We start from the raw sequence: 21,032 nt of genomic DNA on the forward strand, positions 1-21,032 counted from the left end.
CACAGTTAGCTCTACGCACATGGCTGGTGCTAAAAAGAAAAAAAGAGTGTTATGTCAATTTCATTGATTAACAAAAGTGATGGCTCCACTGCAAAGAAAAGTTGATACTGCCTGGGCCTCTGAGTTCAAGAGGCTTTTAGACAAATGGCTCCGAGCTAAAACACGAGCATGCACGCATATGCTCGGTCTGATGAGATAATCTGGGTTGTTATCCTTGAGCATTTTCCTGCCTCATTAATGCATGTGTAGCCAGCACAACAATAATGTGCTAATAATGGCTAAAGCTGAGGGCTTTCCTGAGCCAGGCAGTGGCTTGAAAAACTTTAAATTGGCCTTTAAAACTTTAACCCCTAAAGCTGAGGACTTTCCTGAGCCAGATAGTGGCTGTAAAAACTATGAAGTTTTCACATACACTCGCATTGAATAATTTCTGTTTTTCAGATCAAGAAACTGAGACTTACTATCACATTTGGGATTAAGTTTAAAAAAAAAAATTTAACAAATTGAGGCTTAAAGCTGTCAAGCATTTCAAAGCCAGCAAGTGGCTAAATCAGAACTTGAACCCAGGCAGTCTAGCCATGGGATCCTGTGCCCTTACCCAGTATCCAGTGTTGGCTACACAAAACTAATGGGTACCTATTTTCAACTACAGTTTAAGTGGGTGACATATTTTTCACTATATTTTTTGGAGGTGACTTTCAGTTTGGGCGTATTCTACTTACACAATCTATTGAGCTGGACATTAACTGAGAACAAACAGAAACTAACTCTGAAAAACATAAAACGTGAGTAACATGATGTCACTGCAAAAGACAAAACAGCCCATAGCCTTTTGGTGACTATATTTTGCTGACAGTCCATGAGTTAATACTCAAGCTGAACTCAGCAGTGCTGTTCCCTTGGGAGACACACACACACACACACACACACACACACACACACACACACACACGAGTTGGTGGTTTTGTGCCCCGCCCCCCCTCAACACACACCAGAGTTGGTGGTTGTGCTGCCCAGAGCCTCCAGTCCGTGAGTGTGAGGAACAGACCACACGGGTCCAGCAGTGCTGGGTCAAGGCGAGGAGGGGGCGGCCGGAAGCGCGCGCATGCTCTGGACTCATTGTACCAGCAGAAATGGGTGCGCACGGGGCGCACGGGGATGAGGGATGAGGGGTGAGGGGGATGGGGCGGGGTGGGGACAGCCTTTCCCAGGCGGTAACATCATCATTTGATAGAAGGGATACTGAGGCTCTGGGAGGGAAAGGGACTTGCCTAAAGCCCCAGGGTGAAGCAGCATCTCTGGACTCCCAGTCCAGTGCTCTTGTCCAGTGCTGCTTGCCTTTACCCATGTAACTTGGTCATCAGCATGTCATAGGGCAAGCCCCAATCCCTACTTCGTTTCTGTATATGGGCGCTGGACCCACAGCCCCACTCTCCAGCCATCTGGACACAAAAACAGATGCTATTGTTCTTCCTTAGAGAACATGGCCAGTGGAAACAGGGCACACTGGAAATCAGAGTGAATGTCCTTGAAAGAGGGTCATGGGTCAACAAGGCCAAGCCAAAGGTTGCAGTAGAACGCTCTTCCTTGGAAACCTTTGGGAGTGAAGTAGGATTCAGTCACTCCCATCCCTGCAGCTGCCACTACCCCATTAGTTTAGACAGGGTCGGGGGCTGGGGGGAGATGTGGAGAAAAAATCAGACTGCCTGTGGCCCCTGGGCTCCTTCCCCAGTTGCTTCTGTCCTAGCTCAGGCCTGGGTGCCCCTCTTACACTCTCACACTCCTGTGCTCACCCATACACACATCACACACCTTGTTAGTCACACAGTCACAGCCTGGCCTCTGCTCCCGTGGTCAACTGGCCCGATACCCCCAGGGATGGCTCAAAGGAGTCAGGACTTGGATGTGGGGACATCAGGGTAGCAGAAGGAAATCCACATACCCAGAGCATCTCGAGGTTCAGACTCTCAGACCTGAGGTAGGTTTCCCAGGGAGGAGTTGGACAGAATGGAGAATGGAGGACGGCGAGAAGAAAGGATGAGGGATGCAACGTGTGGGCGGCCAAGAGTGAAAATAGAGGGAAGTGCCACCTAAGTGCTGGAAAGAAGGGGGCAGGTGGGACGAGCCCCACAGCCCTCTCCTCAAAAACGACTACCTCCAGGACTCAGCCCTCCCTGGGGGACAGGCTCCGCCAGCCCTCGGCCACACGTGACTCCGGCAGCCATGTTTCTCCATCCCAGTTTCTTGGATGGAGATGGCCAGTTCTGGCGGCCAGGTCCGATGCTCTGGAATCCAGTCCCATTTCCTTCCCGGCCACACCCGTCCAGCAGCCTCTTTGGCTGCTTTCAGCCCCTACTTACTTGGTGATCCCGAGTGGGGCATGAGAGCACCTGGCGAGTAGGCTCGAAGGGATCAGGGGAAGCCTCTGGTCTGGAGGATATGGGGTGGCACTGCCCCAAGGGCAGACCAGCAGGAGGAAGCCCAGAAGCTGGCCCGCAACCCAGGCTGGGCTGGGGACATGGCGGGGGCTGGGCATCCCGGGGCTTGGACTTGGGCGACCTGCAAGGCGACAGGCAGCAAGGCACAGGGACAGGAGAAATGGGCGGCTCCGCCTCGAGGCCCCGCCCCAGCCCAGTGCCGGCCACACCCACGCACGGAAGCTCCTCCCTGCCAGGCCCCAATGAGGTCGCCAGAGTTGAAGCCCCGCCCCAGCAGCCCCAACAGCCCAGCTCCGCTCCACCCCACCCCGCAGCCAGTGCTCCTTGGCAAGCTCCGCCTCTCACTCCAGGTGGGAGCCACCCTGGTGAGGGGCCACGCCACTGCCCCCTTGGCACTCCTCTCGGCGGCCCAGGCTGGGGGACTTTGGGGCCGTGGGGACCGGCCCTGGTATCTGCCTTCATCCAGGACGCTCTGCACCTGCAGCCAGGAGTCGTCCACCTGCAGGCTCATGGGCAGGCTCACGGTGGTCGTGTTGATGTCCCGGATGACGGTGAGCACCTCCTTCAGCATGCGGTGCATGCGCAGCATCTCGTCGCGCCGCTGTGCCTCTTCTGCCAACTGCTCCACCCGTGTGTTCTGGTCCCCACATGAGTACAGACTGGCCGGCAGCTCCAAGATGATGAACTCTGTGGTCTGAGCGTGGGCAATCGGGGAAGAAGGTGGGGACCTGATGCCTGTGCCGCACTGGCTGCGGTGCTGGGCCCTGCTGGGACGGTGGCTGGACTTGGAGCCCCTTGGAGTATGGCTTTTCACACCGGCTTCTACACCGCTTCAACTGGAAGATGCACCTCCCCACTGCCTTTTGGCACTCAGATGGGGACACCGAGGTCCAGAGGAAAAGACACCTGTCCAGTGTTACTGATCTGGGAGGGGACTCAGGACCTATCACGCCAATAGGATACTTGTCTATTCAGTTGTTGTTGTTTTGTTTGGCGGGGGTGGGGGTGGTGATAGGGTCTCGCTCTGTCACCAGGCTGGAGTACAGTGATCACTGCTCACCGCAGCCTCAACCTCCTGGGCTCAAAGTGATCCTCCAATGTCAGCCTCTCAAGTAGCTCGGACTACAGTCACGTGCCACCACCAGGCCCAGCTATTTTTAGATTTTTTGTGTAGAGACAAGGTCTCACTATCTTGCCGAGGCTGGTATGGAACTCCTGGGCTCAGGTGATCCTCCCACCTCCACCTCCAGGAGTGGGACTTGGAGCAGATGCCTGGATACAGGAGCCCTGTGGGTGGGAGTGAAACAAAACACAGGGTCCTGAGCTCCGGGGAGCAAGCAGTGTCCTCTGGTGAAGGAAATCCTAGACTTGCAGGCAGAAGTTGTGCCTCTTACTCGCCATGTGCTCTGAATACAGTTACTTGCCCTCCATGAGCTTCAGTTTCCTTATCTGAAAAGTGGGGACACCTGACCCCTTCCCTGCCCAGTTCAGTGTTGTGGCACAGGGCTGCTGTCAAGACAAGACTCAGTCCTGGCCTCCTCCCCGAGTGGGCCAGGTAGCCCATGTAGCCTCTTCCAGGCTTTCCTGGGTGACACTGCCAGCCTGGCCCCCTGGTGCCCATTCAATCTAGTCCTTCATATTGCTGGAGAACGGGGAAGCTCTGAGTAACATGAGACTATAGAGTGCGAGATGGTTGCTGATGGTCTGGTCCCGTCCCTTCCTCATTCCTGGGCATTCCTGACAAAGGCTCCCAGCAACTGGTAAGCAGCAGCTGTAGACACCAGCCTGATGAATATCTCATTGTGGGGAGGGGGCCACAGCAGGAGTGGGGCTCCAGGGAAATACAGAACCCAGGCCTCAGAGGTGCTGATGTGAGAGACCCAAGAAACCTCAGCTTTGCACTTGCTGAATACCATCTGCACCTCTCAGGAGGGAGAGTGCCAGGCTCAGGAGGTCCTTGGCTCTGCCATTTTCAAGGGCTGGCAGGGGGACCCCTCTGGAGGTACTTGGAGCAGTACTGCATGCCGTGGCTTCTGAGTGAGAGTCAGCTCTGCACCCCACAAGACTGCTCCCTATCCAGAACTCACTGTGATCATGTGCTGGGTTCAGATGCCCACGCAGTCTCCTGGTGGGAGCACCAGCGGTGCTAACTGTAGGCCCAGGACGGCCTACAAAAGAGTCTGCCCTGCTCTGCCTTGCTATGGAACAACTCCTGTTCTGCCTTTGGGGAGAGGTGTTCATTTCATCGATGACTGGGCTGGCCCCCATGGCACAGCTACCACAGAGTCTGCCGCTATCCATGGCTGAGAACTCTAGTTCTTCTCTGAAGCCACCAGGATGGATGAATGGCAGCTTCATCCTCTTGGCCTACTCAGTTGCCTTTCATCAGCTCATCTGCTCCTAGGATCCACTCTGCCTCTGGCTGGCACCTGATCTGAATCCCAGGCTCACACCTCTGCCCACAGGCCCAGCAGCTGCTTCACCTTCAACTCCTTCCCGCACCAAGCACTGCCCCTCACCAGCTACTGGGGTGCCACTAGTGCCCCTACATGGTGCTCCCTCTCCAGACCCTCAGGTCCAGCTATAGCTTCCTTTTGGAAGCCACACCCCAAGACACCAGCCCTGCTCTAGGGCCCTGTATCCCCAACTTCCTGCATCCTTCTCCCTCATTCTGGGAAGATGAACTTGCTCTGCCAGCCAGATAGCTCCTGGAGGGCAGGACACCAGGGCCTGGACCATGGTAGGCCCGGGAGTGTCTGCTGACAGTGATGCTGGAGCTGGTGCCCATGTCCACATGATGTCCATGGCACAGCGGCCACCTGAGGCTGGGGGCATCTGAGCGGTGGCTGCAGAGTGGGGCCCTTACCTCTGGTTGAGTGAAGTTCACCAGGTCCTCCCCTGTGCTGTCATGCTGGACATGGAAGAGCCGACCTAGCTGGGGACCCCGCACCACACAGTAAGAGCAGAAGCTGGAGGTTGGTGCCTGCACTGGAGCTGGCTCTGAGGCTCTGGCTGCTGAGTGGCTGGACGGACCCTGCCAGAGGCAAAAGGGGCCATCAGCCTTTGTGATCCAGGCCCAGGCCTGTGGCTGCAGAGAGGCAGCGTGACCCTGGCATGCCACTCTCAGCTCTGCCCTAGCCCCCAGCACCCAGGAATGCCCACAATCAGCACACCCACTAAGACAGACAGTGTCGGGCTGCCCTCCAGCGAGAGGAGCACTTGCTTCTGGGCCGTCACTCAGAAGTGTCTAGAGGAAGTGTGCTCACCGTCAGAGAGGCCAAAGTGGATGCCTCCGTCCAGGGCTTCTGGCGACAGGGGCATTGGGTCTGACTGACCTGAGCTGGCTCCCCACCTCGGGGTGCTCCTGCAGGCACCAGGAACCCGAGGCTTGGCCCTCAGCACCCACCTCGGTGTGAGAACAGCACAAGCCTGCCGTCCAGCTGGGCCTGCGTGAAGCTGCACACCTCGGTGCCTGGCACCGCCCACAGCACCACCCGCCCATTGCTGGGCTGCTCAGTGGTCTAGACCAGGTCCTTGGGCCCAGAGTAACCATCCATGCTCCTCAGAGCCTCTGTTGGGATGGGCACAGTGGCCCCCTCTGACATCTGGGGACACAGGCCTGTGAAGGTTCTGCCCTGCCACACTCACCCACCCCTTCCTCCCCGGCCCTAGGCTGCCCTGCAGCTCAGGCCCTCAGGTGGCATCGAGTCTGGCGCTGCTCCGGCTCCCCTGCACAAAAGGACCTCCCCACATTCACCTTCCCTGTCACCCCAGGGAAGGCCACCCTCCAGGCCCAGCCTCCCTGCTCTTCATCTGCCCTAGTCCTGTGTGTCCCTCAAGACCAGCTTGTGTCCCCTACCCAGGAAGGCCCCAGTTCTTACCCTCACCAAGTTCTCACCCCCAGAAACCCCCAATGCTGAGCAACAGTGCTCCTTAATCTGTCTCACTCGTGGGACAGGGGTCTCCTTTCAGACCCTCCATGTGTGCCTGGAAGGGGCTGGGCACAGGTGGGAATGGTGATTTTAGAAATGGGCCCTCCTTCCAGCTGAGGGAAGGGTGGGAGGCACGGAGAGTTGGGGCCTGATGGTTGGCACTGTCCTGCAGCACAGAAGCAGTGCTGGGATGGGCCCAGGGGCTTCCAGAGCAGTTACGGGCCCTCCTTGTGTTGGGCAAAGGGGACCCCTTTCCAGGCCTCCCACTTGCAAGCAGAGCAGGCGCCTATTCCTGAGGTCCTGGTACCAGTCTTGCTGGGTCAATTACTTGCGGGCAGCGCTACAGTGGGACTCACATGCCCGGAAAACAGCCCTCTGGCATTCCTGGGCTTCCTCCCCTGGCCCTAGGGAGCCCTCAGGCCAAGCCTTGGCAGGAGGGGCCATAGTGTGGGGGGCAGGGCCCCATCGATGGGCTCTCGGAGCAAACACAGGGGGATGGTCCCACCTGGTGGCCATGCTGCCACACAGCTATCCCACTCCGTGGTTCCACGACGCTGTGTCCCATTCTTCTGTGGCCTCCGCACCACGAGGCCACCCTCTACAGGCACGTCCTAGACCACCAAAGCCCCCCACGGTGCCCCATGTCAGAGACAGCGCAAGTCAGCCCTCTTGTGGAACCTTCAGTGACTCCTGCTGACTGGGGAGGACGCACCCCAGAAGCTGGCGTTCAAAGCCCTGCCATGTGGGCTTAGTAAAGCCATGCCCTTTCTGTTCCACCAGAACTACTTCTGCAACCATGGAGAAGTCCCATCCCATGTCTGGGCCTCAACTTCCACCTCTGCCAAATGGGGGCCCTGCTCTGCTGCGGCACAAGGGCAGGAGTTTGGGGAGCCAAGCCGTGGCCTTCACGTGCTGGGGTGAAGGTGGGAAGCTTAATGGTCCCACCCTGACATCTGCCCTTAAAGGCTTGTGATTCTGTCAGGTGTTCTGGTCCTAAGCCACAGGAAAAGGAACAGCAGAGCCACCCGTGGCTGCTCAGAAGTCTGCCTACAGTATTGCAAACGTCCAATAACAAAACCTCCCACCAGTGTTTTATTTCAGCACAATCTCACATCTCTCCTTCCAACTGCATGAGGCCCCATTTTGCAGAGGAGGATACTGAGGCTCAGAGGGGGAGATCTGTGGCAGGAAGTAGGGGACACTAGCCTCTTTCTCAAAGCAGACATGGGGGGTGATCCCAGGAATAAGCTCACCTGCAGGCCTGAGTTTGTGGTGAGGTTGGGGGATTGGCTATTGACAGGCAGGATGGTGACAGTGAAGGCCACAGGATGGCTCTGGCGGTCCATCTCCGAGACGTTAGCCATCAGGACAAAACTGTCTGTCAGTGTCTCGCTCCCCTCGTGCACACAGCAGATCAGCTGCTCTTCCACCGAGGGGCAGGCCCAGGGCTGGCGGTCAGGACCCAGATGCCCTGCTTTTGGGTGCACGAGGAGACCGACTTTCAGGGCTTCAGCTTCCACTGGTGGAAAATGGGGATCGTAAGTTCTGGCTCCCAGAAGACTTGTGGGGAAGAAAGGAGATACAGTATTTATTTTATTTTATTTTTAAGACAGAGTCTCGCTCTGTTGCCCAGGCTGGAGTACAGTGGCGCGATTTCGGCTCATTGCAACCTCTGTCTCCCAGGTTCAAGCGATTGTCCTGCCTCAGCCTCCTGAGTAGTTGGGACTACAGGCACGTGCCACCATACCCGTAATTTTTTGTATTTTTAGTAGAGACAGGGTTTCATCGTGATAGCCCGGATGGTCTTGATCTCCTGACCTCATGATCCACCCATCTCAGCCTCCCAAAGTGCTGGGATTACAGGCGTCAGCCACTGAGCCTGGCCTGAGATACAGTATTGAAAGCATAGGTGCTTCTGAAATGTGACTCCCTGTCTCCTCTCCGTGTATAATCCCCCGGACTGGGAGTCCCTGGAGCTCCCTCCACTCTGCCCCCAGAGCTGGGCTGCAGCCCCTGGGCCTCTCTCACAGCCATACCTCTCTCCAGCAGAAGGCGCTGAGGGTCTTGGCATGAGGCCCATCTTCCTTCCGCAGGGCCCCATGCCAGGATGGCTCCAGAACCTGCAGGCCAAGGCCCGGGAGAGTGGAGAAGTAGGGCCCGGTGATGCGGAGCAGTGGAGGGACCAAGGTGTGGCTGCCACCCTCGGGGACGCTGAAGTTTTGCACTCCCGGTGGGGATGACAGTGGGCAGCACCTCTGGCTCTACGATACGTCCTTGAGGGGAGCGCCCAGGCTGAGGCCACAACCAGCAAGAAGGCATTGCTCCAGGCCTCAGGGCAGGAGTGCAGGTACAGGATCCTGCCTGCGTCCACCGCCTCTTGAGAGAAGCTCTGCATGGGGTCCAGGCTGGGTGGCTCATCTGCCAAGGCGCCAGGCGAAACCATCACCAGGTAGCTGGCACTCAGTGGGCTCTTCACTGAGAAAACGATGTCTGCCTTCTGGGCTGCCTCCTGGGCTGCCTGGTTAACAGAGGTCATGAGGACTAACAAGGGAACACAGATGGGTCTCAGAGGGGCCCACTGTGGCCCTAGGCAGCCAGAACAGGCTTGATCTTGCTCACCAGATACCACTGCTCATTTAGTCACACACACACATACGTGGGTTCACACACACAGCAGCCAGACATGCAGCTGTTCACATTGTTTGTTTTTTAAGACAGGGTCTCACTCTGTCACCCAGGCTGGAGTGCAGTGGTGCAATCACAGCTCCCTGCAGCCTCAACCTCCTAGGCTCAAGGGCTCCCACCTCAGCCTCCCAAGTAGCTGGGACCACAGGCATGAGCCACCATGCCCGGCTAATTTAAAAAATTTTTTTTGTAGACACGGGGTTTCACTGGGTTGCCCCAGCTGCTGGACACGTGTTATACCCACCCCACACATGGTTCCAGGGGGTTGGTCACACAGCTTGAGATGCACTCCCTTGGGGAGGTGCGTAATCACATGTCCCCAGACTCAGTGACACAGACACACGACTTCATCAGACACTGACGCAGTCACACATGTTCACATGCACGTGTGCATACGCACACACACAGGCCCCCCTGCTCAGGATCTGTTCAGGCCTGTGGCTGGTTTGCTGGCAGCATCTTCCCCAACCCCTGCTATCACCACCCAGGACCATCAGAGCATGCCCCGCCCCGCCCCGCCCCTCCTAGAGGCACAGGCGCCCCCAACACAGGCCCTACAGAGCTCATGCCCCAAAGGCCACATGGGCTCCCTCACCTGATGGGCCATCCACAAGAGGCTAAATCACCCCCAAACTCACACTCCCGTTCTGTGCCTTTGCCCGGAATGTTTCTTTTGCCTGGAATACCACTCCCCATACTCTGCTCCCAATGGCCTGTGCTCTTCAGAGCCCGGCCCAAACACTGCCTCCTCCCATGAAGCCTTCCTGATTTCCTGATGCCAGATCTGCTGGCTTGCCATGGGCCCCAAGCTCCAGACATGCAGACCAGAAGGGTCTCCGAAATAAGCAGTGTAGAAGAGTAAGGCCAAGAGCAGGCAAGAACTGGCCTGAGGTCATAGGGCATGTCAGTGAGCTTGCTGGAGGGCCCGTGGCTGCTCTGTGGGGTTCCTGGGTGGGCAGAAGCCCTTGACAGACCCTCCTAGTCCTGGTCTGGGCTCCGAGAAGAGAGCGGGATACACGGGGGTCTGAGGTGCAGTGGCCTGTCTCCACGGCCAGCAATCCCCAAAGTTCAGGACCCGTGATGCCCTCCCAGGGAACTGACTGCAATGCAGATTCCTGGGCTTCACTTCAGAGATTCTGTAGGGCTGGGTGGGGTCCGGAAATCTGCATGCTCAGCCATGCCATGGACACGAGTGGACACGACCTCTAGAGGCACACACAACTCCCAGGAGGATGGGTGTACAGCAGGCTCCCCAAAAACTCTTGGGAACACAACATATACAGGAGCACATCTGAGACACGTGCACACACACAACCTGGGACCACCACAGCCACAGCCCAAGTCACATGTGTACCTGGCATGGAGGTTGGGCGGGAGGCCCTCTACCTGGTCCACTACCCCGCTCACCACCTCCAGCTGGTCCCCTGTGATCTCAGCTGCCTCTCCCTGGAAGATGTAGATCTTCTTGTGCCGGGCCAGCTTCAGTGGAGCTAGTGGGCCCTCTAGGGCGACAGTCACTTGTAGTGTGGCATCTGTGTGCACTGGCCCTGCTTCCATTGAGAAGGCCAGGGTGCTGTGAGGTCTGAGGCTGCCATTGTGGCCGTAGAGAACGGCCCCATTCAGCAAGTGCTGCTGGGAGACGACTGTGGCTGGCTGAGTGGCCCGGAGCAATTGTCCCTAGCGAGGACACTCCGTGATGTGGTAGTGGACCTCATCCCCTCTGCGGATGTCGAGGTTGGTGTCCAGGTGGAGCTCAGCCGTGTTGATGGTACCCTGGCCTCTTTGAGGGACCATGAGTCCACAGCCATTGGCCACACAGAGGTAGAGCTCCAAGGCCTGCACCTCCAGCAGAGTGGTGGCCTGGTGCTGCCCATCAGACACCTGCAGCTGGATCCAGCGTGGTCAGCCCAAGTGCGCAAACAGGACTCACCTCTTCCTGAGGTCCCTCATGGATGAAGCAGTAGATGAGTTGCATGGGCTCATCCACGGCCATGATACTGCCAAAGAGGAGGTCCTTGTGGGTTAGTACCAGCTGGGCATCAGCAAAGCCCAAATCAGCACTGCTGAAGGCCACGTCGACTGTAGTCAGCAGCCGCCACCTACCCCGGGCCACATGGAAGACGTGGCTGATGATCTGCATGGGGCGTGGTCATTCACGGGCTGGATGACCACTTGGAAGACACCCCGTACCTCCACCCAGGCCATGTCACCACTGCTCTCATCCTGGCGGGTAGCAACAAATGGGATATCACCTTCTGTGATCTCAGAATCATCATGCTGGTAGACCAGCTGGCCACACAACAGGTCTCCATTGGTGAAGGATGTCACCATAGTAGTCTTGTCCTGTGTCCCATGCCAAGTCAACCTCCCATGGCGGGTGCCACTCCATGACCTTATAGAGGTACCTGGCACTGTTGAGACTCTGGAAGAGCTGGTCAGTAGAGAGGACACCCTCATCATCCTCAGCCACGAGGACACTGGTGAGGACAGGCATGTCTGGGTCACCGCCAGTATGGATGGAGAAGGTACAGAGCAGGGAGAAATATGGTGGAGCTGTGACACAGAAACAGAAGGTGTCCTCCACTGCCAATGAGGTGCGTGCCGTGGCCCCACAGGTCACCTGGCCAGCCTGTACATCATCCTGGGTGAAGCCCTGGCTGCGTGACAGCCTCGTGCCCTGTAGTTGAAGGCTGCCTTTCCTGGGAGCCTGAACCACCTCACAGTGGAAGGTTGGAGGGCTTGGGCCTGCCTCCTAAAGAGTGGCCTCCAGGTGGGCTGTGGTGAGGGTGTCCTGCTGGGTGTCCTGAGTGTGCAGTGGCTCCAGCTGCAGCATCCACACTGTGGCTCTCTGGATGGTCACTGAGAAGGACAGATTGCTCAGGATTTCCCAGCCCACCTGCACCTCCAGATCCAGGTTCTCCACAGTGTCCTCGACGTGGTGCTGTGGGTCGGTGCTCAGGTACCTCACGCAGCCCTACTCCACGTCCTGCTGGTGGAATGCCTGTGTGGCCCACCACTCAGCACCCTCCACCCCACTAGCCCCCTGCTTCTGCAGCTCCCTGAACTGCAGGGCTCCAGCGATGCGGAACAGCACGCTCACATCCTGCCGCACGGCGCTGCTCTCCACCAACAGGTTGGTGGGCAAGATGGGCATGGCAGAGCCCGGGGCCAGGCACAGTCCTGTGCTGTGGTGGATCTGTATGGGCAGCTGGACAGCCACCACCTTCAGCGTGGCCAGGCGGTGGGGGTGCAGTCCATTGCTGATCCAGAAAGTCAAGTGCTGTGCAGGGCCTCCGCGGTGGTCATAGACTAGGCTGCCGGCCTCCAACTCCCGGCAGGAGAACTCGGTCACCGGCTCCCCAGGCTGTTCCACGGTCTCAGTGTTCCACGGGGAGGCCAGAGGGGGTACCAAGGAGCTAGAAGGCGAGGCCCTCACAGGCAGAGTCCAGGTCATAGGCCTGGAAAACCTCAGGCCCCAGTGGCTTCTGTGTGTGTTCCAGGAACACCATGAGGCTGCCACGTGGGAAGATGATGCCGGGTGGGTCACTGACAGGGTGAACCTAGAAGGGCAGGAGGTCATTTTGGCCCCTCCGTAGGCATGAGGGCATGGGCACCAGAGCCGTCACTGACACCTCTAGCACCAGCTGGTCAGAGGTGTCCTCAGGGCCATCGTGGATGACGCAGGCCTTGCAGTTCACCATGTCCAGGAGGGTGAACATTTTTCATGCCTGGGCACCCGGGATGTCCAGTTCAAGCTCGCCCTAGCATGCCCCTCAGGTCACGCTGAACAGCACCTGGGATGTGCGCAGCTCGGCCTCCATCAGGGCCAGGATGGGTTGCACGTGCTGCCACTCAAGCCAGGCTGTGCCACCCTCAGCCACCACCAGTGGGCAGATAAGTCAACAGCTGGGTGAAATTAGCAGACAGGGTGCAGCCCTAGCTCAGGCACGCATGGCTCAGCTAGCTCCATGGCCAGCCAAGCCTTGGTGGCTAGCATGGAGCAAGCTTCATCATGGTCACAGGCATCATCCTCATACTCCTCACCTCCTCCAGCCTTCAGCCAGCCGCCATGTTGTGTGTCAACAAGGCTTCCCGCAGCCCCCGCCTCTGGCCATTGACACTGAGGTCTTCCATGCAGCCATCTCAGCAGGGAGGCATTGGCGGCTCATGTCAGGTCTGGGGCGGTATTCCTGGAGGTGACAAGAGGCCTCTGCAACCAGCCCCACAAGAAGGAGACTGCCACGTGGCTCCAGGTAGCTGAGGACTCCTCGGTTCGAAGTACATGTGGAGTACTGGTCCATGGAGATTTCCAGCTGGTGAATGTTGATGTGGACACTGATCTTGTGCGGCTGCCTGTCAGCCACAGGCACACTGCTGAGGAGCAATGCAGTACCCTGGCCCTTCTCGACCATGGCCCACAGGTGGCCCTCAAATATGTCCACATGGATGAAGTCCCCATGCGGGTCCCCTGCCTGGAAGGCCAAGGGTGCCTGCTGGCTCTGTGAGTGTCAACTCCAGGGTTCCTTCATCCTGAGTGCCCCAGGCAGAGACGGCAGCTAAAGAGTGGGGGGGCCCAGAGAAGCCCAGGGCCACATCCTCACTGGCAGAAAACTCTTCAGCACAGCCCTCACGCATGTCGGGGGTCAGAGGCCAGAGGAGGCTGCAGCCATTGAGGGTGGCTGCATAGGGGCAATCTCTCAGGGGATAGCTGATTCCCCTCAGGTAGGGCAGGCCAAGGCTCCCAATGCTCCCAACGAAGAGCCCACAGGGAACCTCTAGGGGGCTCCCAGGACTGCAGAGGAGGCGTTCGGAAACCCATCAACTGACAATGTGGCCCAGCCCTCTGAGACAGTCAGCACAGTAGTGTGGGGGATGGAGTTGTTCAGCAGCATTTCTGCTGGGGTCTGCAGCCTCAGCTCCTTCTGGCCCAGGACAAGTCTCACCTGAAGAGAGACTGGGAATGGGAGATGGGGGGCAGCACTCTGAATCCATCACTTCCCTTATAAAACACACAGTGGGTTCCCCACAGTTGGGGCCCCAGAGCAGAAAACCTAGGACAAGGGCCTCTGGTGCCACTCCTCTTGCCTTCCTGCCATCTCTTTATTCATCCTCCAAACACTCACCAAAGGAAACTCTGGGCCAGGCCTGAATGGGCTCTGGGGACCCTGATGTGAATCAGATGTGCTCCTTGCCCACAAGGAACTGACATATAGCAAGATGCTCTTCTAGAAACCCAACCTGTATTTTTAAATTCTCCTTCTCTTTCCTTGAGTGAGAGGCGCCAGAAATACTGTCTTGGAATCTAGATTTCACCCCTGGGATAATGGATAACTAAGAATCCCTTGATCAGTCCCCCTGAGTTTGGCAAAGTTTTTCAAGGTCACTGAGGGAAGCCAGGCTAAATGTTCAGGGATAGGGAGCCCAGGCAGATGCTCTGTGTTCGGAAACAAAAGCTTCCTGACCTATGGTGGAGGGAGATCTCAGGGACAGATGAAGGACATAGTTCTGTCACTATGACAATGACACCAGAAATGGAGCTGGTATGGCGCTCCCAGATGCTAGAACAGGTGGTGGCAGAGTATGGGAACTGCAAAACCAGAACAATAAGAGCCATGATCTTGGAGTCCTGGTATGGTGCATCTCTGTAGGGGTGTGGCATCACTGTACCCACAGAGCTCAGCAGCCATCAGTGACAGACTGCACCACATTGGGGTTCAACAGTGACACCTTGTGGCAGTGAGCAGCAATGACAGCAGCAGACTGACCAAGCCCTAGTCCTCTTCTCACTGGGGTGTGGAAGGAGATGGTTGCCCCAAATTTGTTTTTTAGTTTTTTTCTTTCTAAAATAGAGATGGGGTCTCATTGTGTGACTCAGACCAGTCTTGAACTCCTAGGCTCAAGTGATCTTCCCACCTTGGCCTGCCAAAGTGGTGGGATTATAGGCATGAGTCACTGCACCCAGCCTGCCCCAAATTTGGACTAAGACCCTGGGTTCTTAAACTCTTCATGGTATGGGGGAAGACTCAAGAACGAGCCACAAGACTCCTTGATAATAAAGCTTGTGGTGTCTTGAAGGATGAAATGGAAAAATGAAGCTGAGGCAGTACTGGTGCTGTTACTGTCGTGGACAGACAGTGGTAGTGCAGAGAAACTGGTGCAGTGCCATAGGGATGCACAGGGGTCATGGGGGCTCAGGAGGGGGCCTCGCCCAGGAGGAGGGAATGCTCACACTGAAACTTCAAGGAGAGGCTAGAGTTAGGCAGGTGCAGGGAATGAGTGAGGCATGCAGCTGGCAGAAGCAGTGTAGTGACCAAAGGCCTGGCAGCAAGTGACCATAAGATGGCCAGGAACTGAAAGCAGTTCAGTGCAGTCAGAGCACAAATGGCCAGGGAGGGCTTGTGGTGGGAAACATGGTTGGAGGGAGCCGATGGGCAGAGCCAGTTCAGGAAGGATTTACCATTTCTGGGCTGCTGCTGCCCATCCCATGGTGGAGAACTTGAGACCCTGAGACCCCAAGATAAAAGTGACTTACACAAAGTCACACAGCCAGCTGGGGTTCAAAGCTAGAGAAGGAATCTCACCCCCATCCCAGGGGGATGTCACTCACCTGCAGGCGTCCGGAGTAGAGCTGCAGCAGGAGGTGGTCAGCTGGGCCTGCTGCCAGGAGAAGGAGGGCTTCAGGTTGGGATGTGCAGAACTGCAGCTGTAGGTCTATGTCGGTCAGAGCCGTGGCCACAGACACCTCCAGGTGGTTCTCACCGAAGAAGGAAGCTGTGTGAGAGAGGGAGCTCTGGTCAAGGCTCAGATTCTTGCCTGGAGGAGGCGAGGTGCCATAGAGAGGGACGGGTGGGTTGCAGAAAGGGGTTCGTGCTGGTGCACCCTCATGGTTCTGCTATATGGTGCTGCCTCTGAGCACTGCCCAGATCCCAGCATTTCCTTGGTCCTGGCACCAGAAGGCACAGCCTCACCTTGTGTCCAGTCCAAATGTTGACTTTGCAGGAGGTCAGACCCAGAAATTCCCAGCAACTCAGTTCTCCTCCTTAGAGATTCCTGGAGCCAGAGGCCTCCGCCAGCTCTGACTCACCTCCCCTGGGCCCCAGAGGAGTCTCCCTCCCAGGTCTGGCTCCCTGACCCAGCCCAAAGGGAAACCTCACTGGCCTGATCACCTGGCTTGGTGGTCACAGCCCCAAGGAATGGAGTTTCTGGAGAATCACCCCCAGTCCAGACGGATTCCTGCTGATATTCCTTCTCCTAAGTGCCCTTGTGCTTGGGCTCCTGTGCAGCACCTGCCGTGCCATGCCCTGCCTCCATGGATTGGCTGGGGCCATGGCTGGGATCTGGGGATGGTTTCAGTGCAGCCCACCTATCCCCGCTTCTCTATCAGGTCATTCTTTCAGCTGCCATTGAGGGTGGGGGTGGGAGCTTACTGGCCTCAGTTTGCCAAGGAGCAAAGGCTCTGAGGCCAGATGGGGACCATATGCAGTGTCAAACCAAAGTGGGCCCACACTTCCTCCATTAACCCTGCTACTGCTTTCTGCTGAAGAGCTATTCACAGTCCCCGCTGAGCAGTCAGATCCAGCCCCATTGTTTCCATCATGGCCAAGGAACCAGGAATGAGAACAGCTGAGCTCCCAACTGCCCCAGGCCACCACTCAGGCTGAGGCTGAAGGCAGGGCTTAGGAGGGGCTGAGGGTCTGCAGGGCAGGCCAAAGAGGGTCTCACTAGGCAGAAGGCCATGTCTGGGGTTACCTGGGGTTAGTGGTTCCCATGCAAGGCCCGTTCTGTCCCACACTGGGACTCCTCCTCTTTTGAGTTGCTGCTTCCTCCAGGCAGTTTCCCCAAATCAGCCTCCCTGACTTCCAACCTGCTGCCATAATTTCTGGTCTATGCCTTTTGTGGTGATAAGAGCCAAATACAACTTTGACTTTGCCTGCAGATAGATGTCCAGGGCTGGGGGCAGACAAACACAGGTTAAAAACCATGATTCATCCCTGTTGAGTTTCCCTCAAACCCCAAGAACAAGCATAGGCTGATGGCCTTGATAGGGTGATCCAGTACTGGCCTCACATGTGCTGGTCCCTGGCCAGCCTAAGCCAGCTGCCATCTGTTCGAGGAAGTAGCTTCAGCCATTGGAGGAGTTGGAGATGTCTACGCCCTAAGGGCAGCCGGCCCCACCTGGAGAGATGTCCAGGAAAGATCACCTAAGAGCCCCCCGGCTGAGTTAAATCCCCTGTAGTTATCCCCTCCTCCTGCCAGCACTGCTGGCAACACCAGCACCTTGTCTGGGAAGCTAAGGGAATCAAGTAAGCCCCGCAGACCATCTGCACAGGGGCGGCCCAGCAGGCTCAGCAGGCACAGCACAGCTTGGTGCCAGCAAGAGACAGACCAGGGAACTGCAGGTGGCGGCCACCTACTGGGGTGCCTTATCTGCAAAGACATTGATTCCTAAGAGCGAAACACAGTGAGGGAGGCCATAGCACAAGGGGTGGGGGCACATGGCCCTGCAGGATGGAGCCACCACCGTCACTGGCTGGAATAGCTCACAGCAGCTGCCAGAAGCCAACTGTTGCATTTTCAGGAATTTTGAGAGCCAGGTGATACTGCCCACAGCGGGAATATTTATACCAGGCAAAGAGGCAAATACTGAAAATCAGGGTTCCCTCTCCCCAAGAAAGCCCACTGCTAAACATTTACCTACCCAGCACCCACGGGGAAGGGGACACATCTCCCTGTGCCCACCCACCTGTGTTAGTCAGGGTTCCCTAGAGGGACAAAATAAGAGATATATAGAAATAGGTATAGATATAGATAGATAGATAGATAGACAGACAGACAGACAGACAGATAGATAGATAGATAGATAGATAGAGGAGTTTATTAAATATTAACTTACACAATCACACGGTCCCACAATAGGCTGTCTGCAAGTTTGAGCAGCAAGAAGACCCAGCCCGAGTCTCAAAACTCAAGAACTTGGAGTCCAATGTTAGAGGGCAGGAAGCATCCAGCAGGGGAGAAAGATGTAGGCTGGGAGGCTGGTCCACTCTTGCCTTTTCACATTTTTCTGCCCGCTTTATATTCACTGGCAGCTCATTAGATGGTGCCCACCAGTATTAAGGGTGGGTTTGCCTTCCCCAGCCCACTGACTCAAATGTTAATCTCCTTTTACAACACCCTCACAGACACACCCAAGGGATCAATACTTTGCAGCCTTCAACCCAATCAAGTTGACACTCAGTATTAACCATCACACCACCCTTGCACTACAGGTATATGTACACCCACTAGGGCATGGTCAACGTCAGGAATCTGGGCCAAACAGGAACTGAAGGAGACGGTTGGCTCTAACCACTGAACCATCTGCCTGCAGCCCCCTCCCAGCAGAAGAGAGAAGAGCCTGTTTGGCCAGAGTGGAACGGTGGCGAGAAACAGAGGTACTTTCCAGAGCGCTGGGGTCTGAATGGGTCCACTGAGGGGCTGGGCCCTGCTGCTTCCCGTGGGGCTGAGCGGGAGGGGCTCACAGAGGCTGCCTTGTGCTGCTGGATTGCATAGCCTGTCAGGACCCCACCCCAACAGAGGCCTCTGAGGCCTTGCTGGCCAGGGCTTTGGAAACTCTGACAGCGCCGCTTCCCCCACCTTCTGACCTCCTTTTTCTGCCCCTCTTACACTCTCTGAGGGGCTGCAGTTGCAAGAACCCAGAATCTCTGTCTTGGAGGTGGTGAGGGGCGGGGGCAGTTGAAGAGGGGCTTTGAATGGAGAGGGTCTGCAGGATAAAGATTTAATAAGCTAGGAGTCAATCCAGAAGACTTCCTGGAGGAGGTGATGGTGGTGTAGAGTCACAGAGAGGGAGGAATAGGCAGTCTCAGAGGACAGCAGCAAGTCCAAGTGAGAGACTGGCAGAGGTACACAGGACCCCACTGGGTGGGGTGAGGAGGGTTCCTGCTCCCTCACCCACTACAGCCTCTGGCTTATCACAGGATAAGAGCCAGCTAAGCTCCAGGGGCTTTCCAGGAAAAGTGTCCCTTGGAAAGGGTGTGACCTTTTCACCGCTCCCAACAGCACCCTAGAAATGGTTTGGCCTTTCCCCTCCCAAGTTCCACAGAGAACACAGCCAGCAGAGGACACATTCTCTGTCATCCAGAAATGGGTCTGATTCTCAATCAAGGGACAGCAGGACTGGTAGAGACTGTCAGGCCACACGGCTGCCTGCACAGCACCCCCATGCTTGGGGGGGTGAGGGGGATGGCGGTGGCTGGCTGTCCACAGGCTAGACATGACAGGGAGGCTCACCGGAGGTGGCGCACTTTGGAGGGACAAAGTCAGGGGAGAGCTTCCTCTTGTTGGGCCACAGACTCCACAAGGACAGCACGAGGACTGATTCCAGCGCTAGAGGCCAGGCGGTCGGCCATGTGTAGGTGTGTATCTGTGTGTGTGTGTGTGTGAGTGTATTTATTTATTTATTTAGATGGAGTCTTGCTCTGTCCCCCAGGCTCGAGTACAGTGGCGCGATCTCGGCTCACTGAAACCTCTGCCTCCTGGGTTCAAGCGATGCTCCTGCCCCAGCCTGCCAAGTAGCTGGGACTACAGGCACCCGCCACCACTACCGGCTGCTTTTCATATTTTTAGTAGAGATGAGGTTTCACCATATTGGTGAGGCTGGTCTCAAACTCCTGACCTCGTGATCTGCCTGCCTTGGCCTCCCAAAGTGCTAGGACTACACAGCACCCGGCTATTTATAGAATATGACCTCAACTATTTAAACATATCTGTAAGGATATATGTACTTTGATAACAAAAAAAAAAAAAACATACTGATAGAAACTAGTCATCATGTCAACAGTGGTTATATTAGGTAGAGAAATTACGTGAGATTTTAATTTTTTTATATTTTACTACTGGTCTCAATAATGGTTCTTTCTAAGTTTTATAATCACGAAAAAAAGGTTTCTAAAGTTTTTTGCAAAATGGGAAGTTATACTTCTTTATATACTAAAGAAAAAAACAAAACTTCCTATTAGAATACCTTTGACTTTTACTGCAGACTTACAGACCCTTGAAAGAAAAGGCAATTCCCTCCCACTAGTTCTGGTGTCATTCTCTCCATCTCTGCCTTCACTTCCACCTTGGTCTTTTTTCTACTTCCCACCTTGGCTACTGGTCGCTACCCAAAACACTTGGTTGGCTTAACGGTTAGAATTCAGGGAAAAAGAGATCCTGAATTCCTAAACTAAGGTTTAGATGTGGGAAATAATAAAGAGAAACCAGGTAGTAAATAAGATTTGCAGGACTTAAAACACCCAGACTTTAATTCCTCTAAGATTATAGTTATTAATCATGCTTTTATATCATATTATCACTTAACATTTAATTTGTAAATATAATGTTCATGAGGAAAAGAGAAAATAGCTTGGCTTCTTTCCTCACCGAATTGTTGTTCTTAGTATCTTCTAGACATTCCAGAACTGATATCAGATTTGGCTCATCAGAGGCCACAAACCATAGTGGTGAAGAAGATGAATAGGATTCCTGTTTAGCACAGAGACACCTGTGTTAAACGTTTACGTACAGACTAACTCAAATATGCAATTAAATCACACCACTAAGTGGCAAGATGACCATGGATTTAAACAAAATGTATCAGGGGGAAAAGGCAACACATTAAAACCCATATGAGGCGCTGGACTTCTGAGACAACCATTCTCCTTGCATAGCACTGTCTGCTGCTACAGCTCATAGAAGTCAACAATTTTCTTCAACACTGGCAGGCAGCCTCTAAATGGGCCCGATCACCCTCACCTCCTGCCATTCACACCCTTGTAAAACTTCCAACCCTGGACCTAGTGACTCACTTCTAACAAAGAGAATACAGCAAAAGTAACAACATCTCTTCTGAGGTGAGGCTACAAGGAGACTATGATGCCTGCCTTGGTCACCCTTCTCCTGTTCTCTCCATTGCTCCCTCTGATGGAAGCCAGTT

At 55.6% G+C, this 21,032-nt stretch overlaps 1 protein-coding gene across 1 annotated transcript; it reads right to left on the minus strand.

Moving 5' to 3' along the window:
- Positions 1–11: 11 nt before the first annotated feature.
- LOC111522907 (chondroitin sulfate proteoglycan 4) lies at positions 12–19,464 on the minus strand. The gene is given in 26 exon segments (XM_026448331.2): positions 12–29; positions 993–1,202; positions 2,361–2,559; positions 2,648–3,232; positions 5,087–5,397; positions 5,399–5,472; positions 5,612–5,743; positions 5,845–6,043; positions 7,624–7,818; positions 8,407–8,663; positions 8,666–8,888; positions 10,466–10,999; positions 11,001–11,194; positions 11,197–11,437; positions 11,439–12,422; positions 12,424–12,951; positions 12,953–12,977; positions 12,979–13,097; positions 13,100–13,195; positions 13,198–13,558; positions 13,560–13,848; positions 13,851–13,998; positions 15,663–15,826; positions 17,799–17,817; positions 18,722–18,818; positions 19,409–19,464. Coding segments are annotated over 26 exon segments (6,258 nt in total).
- Positions 19,465–21,032: the final 1,568 nt, after the last annotated feature.

This window comes from Piliocolobus tephrosceles, chromosome 6, assembly GCF_002776525.5.
Source record: "Piliocolobus tephrosceles isolate RC106 chromosome 6, ASM277652v3, whole genome shotgun sequence".
Taxonomy (NCBI): domain Eukaryota; kingdom Metazoa; phylum Chordata; class Mammalia; order Primates; family Cercopithecidae; genus Piliocolobus; species Piliocolobus tephrosceles.